We start from the raw sequence: 10170 nt of genomic DNA, 5'->3' as shown, positions 1-10170 counted from the left end.
GCTGTCCACACTACATCACTAAAGTTAGGCTAAACCCCCACCACGTCCCTTCCCACCCGCCAACTATTTGAATTTCTGTAGATGGGATTTATTTGAATGACATTCTAATGGACCACGTTGTGACATTATAGCATCTAAAAAATAAAACGCTGTAGTATAAAGGAGCTGTTCATTGTAGTTCTTGAAATGTGATTTAAAAAAAAATGTATATCACCCTTTGGAGTGGACAAAAAAAGCATAATAGGACCCCTTAAATCAGTATCAACAAAATTCATCTTTGCAATGCAAAGGAAACACAGAAGCTTCATATGAAGTGGCATTCTGATGTACAGTATATACACACTGATTAATGCAGGACATGAATGCATTTAACCTGCTGTTACAAATGCATAAATAATGTTTTGACACATAGACATAAAACCTTAAATTCAAATTTTTAAAATTATATTTAAAAAGATACTTTAAACATGTAATTAAAACCACTAGTAGGTGCCATCAAGTGACCATTAATAAGTGAGTCATTGCGATTTAACTAAATAAAATAATGTTACTCAAAGACACAAAACTGCTGTGGTGGCTGTGTTTGGAATTATTTTTGTTGTCGAAATAAAGCAAAAACAGGCAATATGCTGTCTGAAATGTAAATCTCCTAATAAACTTCTTGTTCATTGAACTGTTTTAAAAACTGTTTTGTTCATCTCCATCTTTCTTGTGGTTTTAGTGCCAGTTTTTTCTCTTGCCTATTATTTACAATTTTTTGAATTTACTTTTTTTTATGTAACAATGTACAATACTTCAAACAAAATATACTCAAGTGAACAAGATTTTAAGGGGCCTGGCTTAATAAAAAAGAAAATGTATATTTTTTACTATTATTCAATATACTTTATTCTTACAGATTATACCATATTATGTTCAAACCAATCTATTCAGTTTCAATAATAATTAGGTAACTTTGACTTAAACAATGAAAGAAAATTAAGAAATGGTATCTATTAATGTTCTGAATAGTTATTGTTTACACATATGTGACTTAATTATAATTTGATCAAGTGATATCTACTTCAATTTTATATTCTTTTGACAGCACATTGGCATTAAGTGACAGGAAATCATTGGGAAACCCCTGTGTCCTACAAAAGCATTTCACACATTTACAGGACCACATTTCTGCCCCCTTTTTTACTGTTCATGTTGATTAAGATTCACTGTATTGTGGAGGAATTTCTGCAGGATGGTGATGCACGTAATGGTTGCTGACCACAGATACCTGTAAGAAAGAAAGCTATATGGTCAACATCTTTACTTTTTGATTGCTTATTTATTGATAATAAACCATTAGGCTACAACACCAATTACTCAGTGCTTTACATATTTCCAGTACATGTACTCTCAATACTAAACCCAATTAATAATTTTGTGTTTTCATTGTTTTGTGTACCGTTTTACTCATAGTTCAAAAACAGTGGTTTCTCAAGCTTCTCTTACCTCTGAGCTCTTAAGATCATGGAAATCACATTGCTGTGGAGGTAAAACATGCGGAACATGCGGCACCTTTGGAAAAATGCACACATAGCATTTTTTTCTTACTGTAAAATGCAATAAATGCAAGAACAGTGGCACACAGTTCCACTATTACAGATTTTGCTATTAGTAAAGATGCTGCTGCTAAACACTGGGGAGATGCATAGACTACAACCTCTGCATATCAATGGTTCAAGCTTACATAACTGGCTTTTGGAAAATGTCAACTATAAATCTATTTATCTAACCTATAATCTCAATATAGATTATTTGTTCAATTTGACCTAACTGAAGTTAGAAACTCATGTACAGTTTTAAGGTCCAAAGAGACTCAAGCGAAATCACACAGGAGAGGACCCAGTCAGTTGAGTTTTTGGTGAAACATTTTACTGTACTTGGATGTTTTTTCTGTTTTACTGCATAAGATAATTCATACTCAGAGTGCAGAACTAAAGTGAAATGGACCTGAAAAAAAGTTTGTGAACCACTGACTTGATGCATTACTCACCTGTGGACAACAGCAGCAGGTGGCTTTACAGGCAAATGCTGACAGATAGATAGAGATGATCAACTCAAGCAAGGCGAATATCAGCAGTACACTACCAATTCCCAAGAAGAGGGTCTGAGAGAAAAATCAACAATAGTATAAATAATAAAATTATAATAATTACTATTTAGACTGGTACACTGGATGCCTAATGTATAATCTCAATGCCTTGCATTATAAATGATTAGTAATAGCAAGAGTTCTAAACTACTTATGATAAGTGCAGATTAAAGATTGTTTAAGATTAAGAAGTGTACTGACCATACAGTGATTTTATTGTAATTACTAACTTAATATGAATGTAAAAGTTTGTGACATACCTTATATTTTTCCTCAAAATCATAACATATATTATTGTAGCAGTAACTGTCCAATGGTCCTTGAGCCAAATCGATTGAAATGATAATAATAGCAGAAACGGCAGTTAAAGCACTGAAAATGTTCATTCCAAGTGAACCTTTCACCTACAGTATAAGCAGAAAAAAACAACATATGTTATACATAAATAATTAATAAATTAGGAAGAACTTTAACGCATTTTGTAAACACATCATGCTAACACAAAAAGCAAAGAATATTGAGTGTGAAAAAATGCACTACATGACATAAATAAATTAAATAACAAATAAAATATAAAATATAGCCACAAGCATCAATCATCAGGGTCTAGCACAAGTGGTTTATGTGGATGATTAAATTATACAATTGAAATATATCTTGTTAAAAACCAATGTGATTTCATATCATTTTACAGCAAAGTACAGTCAATTTTCACTGAACAATGGTCCCAGAGCCAAATCCAGTGGGATTACAATAAGGCCAGTGCCTGCAGGGGTTTGAAAAAATTGCTATTTTTTTTTATAGATGGACATAAAACGAGATCTTATACATTTAATGATTTAAGGTTGGAAAACAATTTCTAGCCATTACTTGAAAATGTAAAACAATATTGTTAAGTCATCTGCCAGTGTTTGGTAGCTTGGACCCCTAAAAGTAACAAGTGTTGTGTACATACCAAACACAAACCGGAGGGTGATTTAACTTTGTTTTCGGCAGCAATGCAGAGTGAGCCTGCGGTAATGTACTAAGAAGAGAGAGAAAGAACAAAATGGAGGCTTCCATTGAAAAATGTAGCTTGACTTATCAAAGACAGAACACTTAATTGTATAATTGTTTCTTACGATAAGAGACCCCCAGTAAGAAATACCACTAAAGACTGTGATGGATTCTGCATGGAGTGTTAACACGATCCCAAACAGGAAAGTCAACAGACCAATCATTATCTGGACAGTCTGTGAGGGAAAAGAAAAATGTACAGGATATGACAAGAGATTCTTTTATAAAGTAAAAAAGTTTCAAATTTTGGAGATCAATATTAAAAGAACACTCCACTTTTTTTGGGAATGGGCTCAATCTTAGTTTTCATTTTTTGATTCTAAAACATTCTTTGTGACTGGTACACTACATTTTAATTTGTAACTGATAAACCGTATCTTATATTGCATCGTAATAAAAGCAATAAGTCACATTAAGCAATAAATAACTAAGTATGCCTTGTAAACGTGTACCATATGTCTTTTTTCTTTTAAGAATTTATTCATGTAATTTACTTACTTCACACTGACATATACACATTAAAGTCTGTTTAGGTTTATGTAAAGTTGCTCACCCCAAGGGCTTTTGGTTGGCCTTTCAGAAATGCCTGAAGTCCTTGGAGAGGTGAAACTCTGACTACCGGTTCATAAACAGGCATAGGAGCATTTGTCACAGCCCCAACTGGTGTTGGTTGTTGAATCTGGATGACAAGTGTTGAAGAGTTCACGGGTAAAATTGTTTGGGACATTCTTGTTTCCGAATCTGAAATTGACCTAAACAAAATTATAGTACATCAAAACATAAATTATGTGATTATAAAATAGATCTTCTTTGTAAATGAAATAAAACAAAACATTTCAGTTTTTTTTTATAAAAAAACCTTAATCTTATATATTGTTATAAACAAAGTCTTCATATTGTTAAAACACTTATGACTTTGTTTATGTCCAGAGCTGGGTAGTAACTGATTACATGTATGTGATCAGATTCCAAATTCCAAATCCATAAATTCCTAATTTATTTGTTATGCCTGATTCTTCTTTTTCTCTTTTAAAATTTCTAAAAATCCTACTGTTTGTGTAACTTTGTCTATATTCAGAATGTCTATACTGTATATAGAATGGTCATGCCAATAAATTTATGATTTAATTAATTGTTACCTTTTTATTACCTCACGAACCTACAGCAGTTCTTACAATACATTTGGTTATTTATATATATATATATATATATATATAATGTACCAGTATGGTATGTTTAATGGTATGTTTAAAACAAGTCAAATGAAAAGTATTCTAAAAGTAATTGAAAGTTCTCTATTACACCTTGAAAAAACACTGAATATACTTTATAATAATAGTGAATGTTTAAATTAATCTACATTTTTTTCTTTTTAAAGGCAGTTACAAACATGCACTGAGCCATTATAAATTTTTATCGAATAAAAGAAACCCAGTCATTGATACCATTTAGTTAAGAAAACCAACTATAACAACAACACAATGCTGACATAATGCAAAGATAGGTATTTGTATAAAGTTAGTCAAATTTATTGTAAGTATATAATTTGTTTTACCAGAAAAAAATACTGTCTTCAGTTTTCCCCGTGGAGTGGCTTTGCTCTCCAGTCGTACTTTGCTCTTTAAAGAGCTCAGATGATTAGGAGAGGTGGCAAAGCTAGGCCACCAGGAAATATTAAAATATCTTCCCTCTCATAAAATAATAAAGATTACCACAAGAATACCACAAAAGACAATAAAAACAAGTATTCATAAATGTTTTTATGCTGTAAACAGACATGGTTTGAAAACAATGTGCAATTTGTAAAATGTATTTAAATTGAATCAAAATCGTACTGGGGTGAATCGTATCGAATTACATCAGTAGCTGCTTCATATGTATCTTTATTGTATTGTATAGTTGGCTATGCATCAAAATGCATATTGCATCGGCCTCAAGAGATGGCAAGACGTTTCCTTAATACACACACCCACACAAGTTCAGGGTTCAGGGAAGAAGGAGGCCATAACCAGTGAAATTATCTTTAATAACAGAACTCTCTTGCCTTACAAAATTTCTTTTCAGTGGCTTAATTTGCACAAATTAGTAGTTCTACTCAAAACTAGCAATGTAAACAAAGTACAAAGTAAAAAAAAAGTCAGAGGACTAGAACAAACGTCTAATTCAACAACAACTTTACCAGACCACCAGGAGTGCCATGTTCGGTTTTTAAATAGACCGCTTGCGCAAGTCAGAGTTCCTTATGAAGCACTCTGTCCTCCTTGCTCAACCCCAAGTGAATGCTATCCCAGATAGCACATGTACATCTGCAAGATGTCTGTTAAAGATCACTTGATCTGGAAAGCATCTGCAGTGTACAAACATCTGACAGATTTATTTACTATTTATTTTCTAAACCATTGCTCCTAAAAGAATTGACCATTTTATTCAATTGTAAGTTGCTTAATGACTCTAGTGGTTTTCTATGTGTTTATATTTCATACAGGTGTGTATTTTGTAGAAACTTACATAAGTTTTTTTCTCTCCCACACGATTATAACATTTTATGTTTTTTGCTCATCCACATCCTCATCTGAATATAAATCATTTGCATCTCACCTGTACATGTATTTGAATTCCTCTTTCCTCCAGACTTTCACTTTCAACGTTCCCGCTCCGTGTCTAACATGCTTCATTCTGACAAGGCTTATCGTAATATGCTCATGTTTATTGGAGAAATAATGAGTTAGTGGACTTCATTGCAAAGTAATCTGATAAATCCAGTATTCTCATTGATGAGAGCGCAACTGTGTCAAATAAAACATGCCTAATCTTCTACATTAGAGTTCCCCATGAAGGTGAAATCTGCAACAACTTGTTGAACTGCAGTCATGCAATGGGGCAGCCATCTGTGACGTCTTATTAAAAAGTCTTGATAAGCAGGGCATCTCTGAAGACATGTTGCACTCGCAGCTTGTTGGCTTTGCAACTGATGGGGCTGCTTCTATGATGGGCCGATACAGAGTTCAGTAAGGAGTTGACTCATTCCCTGCGCAAAGATTTGCGGAGATGTGGGTGAAAGAGGGGCAACACGCTGCATCAAAGCAGACTGTTTTTTTTAGTCTGACAAATAGGCATAGACCATTTTTTTATGTTCACAGCACCTTGTGCAATACAGCTAAGATCGCTGTATTGGAGTAATTAAAAAAGGATTTTTTTTTTTGCAAACACAGTGTTCAAAATAGGTATTGCCTATTTATTTATTTTGTTCACAGCACCTCGGCACCTCAGCACATTGTTAAAAAAATGTTACCTTTAAAAATATATTCTTATAAAAGTTCAAAATTACTGCAAAATAGCTACAAGATTTTTGGTGCGTTCGACTTCATGCAGCACAAAAACATCGGCTGCTGCCTGACAAAAGCAATGACTTCTGGTTAGATCATTTGTCCGACTTTGCTCGGCGCCGCATCCGCCTTACGATCACGTGTTCCATCAAAGTACCATGAGAGCAAACCGAGACCAGCCGCAAAGGTCGAGCGCTGCAGTTGCTCAAAATCGGCTGTGTACACTGTAAAAAAATTGCTGTCCATTTTACAGTAAAATACTGGCAGCAGGGTTGCCAGCCGGTTACTGTAATATTTACAGCAGCATCCTGTATTTCCTGATTACAACAAATAAATGTATTTTTTACATTGTTGAATATTAATGACTAGCAATTTAAACTATTTATTAACTGCATAAGCTTTAAACAATATTTAACTGCATAAAGTGTTGTATAGTATGTAAACTCAGTGCACCTATTATTTAATAAAAACAAAAATAATAATAATTTGACACATCTTAATCTTTAAAAACAGGTCCAATTTTATTTAACATACAACTCTCAAATTTGGATGAAAGAAATGTCATAGAGCAGTGTATTTAGTATTATTCTGAATTCCAAAATAAATTAGGCATGAAAATATTTACTTGAAACATATATTACCCTGCGAAACTTTAAGTTTAACCAATATTTAGCCAAAGTTTAACCAACATCAAGTGAACCAACATGGTCATAATTAAATGGTTCTAAATACCACAAAGACAGTGATGAATTTTCACAACTTCATGAACAGTCCAACATGGCCAAACAACAAGGCCCCAAGTGAGTCCAACAAAACTTCTGATCAAAAAAGGAGAACAGTTCAGCTCCAGATGCTCCCCCATCACAGGATGCAAAGAATGGCTAAAAATATAGAAAAGAACAAAAAGGACAATACATTAGATATTTTACAAAACAATGACACAGTCAGACACACACAGAGGGATGACAGATACAGTTAAAGGTAGAGAGAATGATGTGTGTTACAGTTAGATCAGTATGATTTTTAATGTTCTTTAAAAAAAGTTGTGTATGTTCATCAAGACTGCATTTATTTAAACAAAACAGTAAACTTGTGAAAGATTATTACAATTTAAAATAATTTTTATATTTTACTATACTTTCCAATATAATTTATTTCTAAAATTCAAAGATGAATTGTTACGAACTGTACACTGTTTTTCTTGTGTATGTTCTCTTTTCTATTCTGTCACCTTTTAAGCGCTCCTAGGTACCGCCTACCTTTGGAACGCTATTCGCTGGTGTGGCTGTCAGTCATCGTTGGGTATCCGTGACGGTGTGTCATCTCTGCCAATCGTGATCTGCCAAGAGACCTTTAAATTGGACGCGGCACCTGGAAGATATGAGCTGTTTGACTTGGCGTGTGTTTTTTAACTTTTGGTGTCACTGGCTATTTGTTTATCTGCTACGATGTTAATGCTTACGAGATTAGCGTGAGATTTGTTGGAATGACCTGTGTAAAAGTTATGTCACTTGTGACATCTACGTTCATGATGAACATGATGTTATGTGTCTTTGACACCTTTAGCCCGCTTGTTTTTGCTCCACTTAAATTTGTGATCTAATTGCGGTCTACAGACAAGGGAGACCTGGAACAGCCTAGTAAGTCACGTGATATACATATCTTGCACGCAGGATTTTCTCTGTATTAGACACACCAGTTTAGTAAGTGCGCTAAATGTGTATTTTTGTGTTTTTATAGTTAGTGTAAGTTTAGGGCGCATTTGCGCTGAAGATTTCTTTTCCACATTTTTGTTTTCTTATTTAGAGGACCGGGTGGATATAGTGGGGTCTTTTTGTTATGTTTATTTCTTTGATTTCTAGCGCTACTTTCCGTTCCTCTCCCGTTTGTCTTGGTTATATAAATTAGTAATTGTTTAATATTATTTTCCTAAATGTTTGTAAATATTCATGGTTTTGGGAGCAATAAATCTTTTGCGGTGCTAATTTGATGTCCTGAGTTTCTCTTGCCACTTTTACTACCAGCTTCTTCTTTGGTCATCTCAATGTTACTCCTTTTAAATTCCTAGACAAATTTCCATCGAAGGTCGTAACATGAATGTTCAGCATCATTACACCAGTGTTACATGATCTTTTAAAGATCATTCTCATTTATTATCAATATGCTGATTTATTATCAATGTTATTGTATGTTAAGTTGTCAGTGTATGTTTTGGAGCCTGTGATACTTTATCAGGATTCTTTGATGAATAAGTTTAAAAGAACAGCAGATATTTAAAAAATAACTTTTATCTAAACATATAAGTCTTTACAATCACTTTATCCATGAAAGGATCCTGAAAAAAGTATCACAGGTTATTAAAAATATTAAGCAGCACAACTGATTCTAGCATTGATAATAATTTAGCATATACAATAATTTCATGGATCATCTGACACTGGAGTAATTAGAAGACTAGAGTACTGATGCTGAAATTTCAGAAATAAATTACATTTTAAAGTACATTAAAATAGCTAAAACATTATTTTAAATTGTAATAATATTTCACATTATATTTTTTCTGTATTTTTGATCAATTAAATGCAGCCTTGATGAGCAGAAGATACTTCTTTCAAAACATAAAACCTACTGATCACAAACTTTTGAACGCTATTGTAGATAAAGGATAAAAGAACATAATAAAAGGAAAAAGATCTTGGTGTATGTGTAACGTTACTTTCATGTCAATAATTCCACTGAAAATCCTTCGCATTTCAAAGAAGACTGGTAACTTGGGCTCACTTTAACTGCACTGTAAAAAACAAATGTAAAAAAACCGTTCAAATTACTGGCAGCTACGGCTGCCAAAGAAAAACCGTATAATTACAGCAAAATGTTTTATTTGAAATAAAGTTCAAAAAACAATATTTTTACAGAAATTTGTATTAACCAATTTAGAGAAAAACACTTATTTTAACTATTTTTACTTGTTTAAATTAAGATATTTTACTGTAATACGGTTTTTGTTTGGCAGCCGAAGCTGCCAGTCATTTGACCGTTTTTTTTTACAGTTTAAAACGGTTAATTTATGAATTTTTCACTGTTTTAATTAAAATATTTTACTGTAATTTTACAGTTTTCATTTGGCAGCCGTAGCAGCCAGTCATTTGACTGTTTTTTTAGTTTAAAACGGTTATTTTATGAATTTTTCACTGTTTTAATTAAAATATTTTACTGTAATTTTACGGTTTTGTTTGGCAGCCATAGCTGCCAATCATTTGACTATTTTTTTTACCGTTTTAAACTGTTATTTTACAGATTTTTCCTGGATTATTATGATCAAACACATTCAATAAAGTAACAAACTAAGACTTTTATAAAGAAACTGTTATTTTACAGCCTTTTCCTAGATTATTACAATCCAACACAAGCAATAAAGTGACAGCACTAAAAGTTTAACAGAAAACAATGGTATTTAACAGATTTTCCCTAAATTATTACGATCAAACACCTTCAATAAAATTTCAAGACATGCTCAAGGTTGTAATGTAACATTTTTATTCTGGAAGACAAAAATCCCCCCCCCCCCCCCCCCCCCCTCAAAAAAAAAAAAAAAACATACAAAGGAATAAAATCATCTCACACCTTTAATTTACAGCATTAGCTAAAACATGTAAA

The 10170-nt window shown here is 32.8% G+C and overlaps 1 protein-coding gene across 1 annotated transcript; it reads right to left on the bottom strand.

Annotated features, from left to right (window-relative positions):
- Positions 1-340: 340 nt before the first annotated feature.
- On the bottom strand, positions 341-4801 carry LOC141338539 (membrane-spanning 4-domains subfamily A member 4A-like). The gene is made up of 8 exons (XM_073844117.1): positions 4743-4801; positions 3741-3939; positions 3253-3363; positions 3087-3155; positions 2392-2535; positions 2033-2146; positions 1489-1554; positions 341-1270 (listed from the first exon to the last, which is right to left on the bottom strand). Exons 2-8 carry the CDS (start codon positions 3912-3914, stop codon positions 1199-1201), a joined length of 750 nt encoding a protein of 249 aa, XP_073700218.1. The 5' UTR covers positions 3915-3939; positions 4743-4801; the 3' UTR covers positions 341-1198.
- Positions 4802-10170: the final 5369 nt, after the last annotated feature.

The sequence above is a fragment of the Garra rufa genome, chromosome 1 (assembly GCF_049309525.1).
Source record: "Garra rufa chromosome 1, GarRuf1.0, whole genome shotgun sequence".
Lineage (NCBI taxonomy): Eukaryota > Metazoa > Chordata > Actinopteri > Cypriniformes > Cyprinidae > Garra > Garra rufa.
Note: the sequence above shows the minus strand (reverse complement) of the source record. Positions and strands in the feature narration are given on the sequence as shown.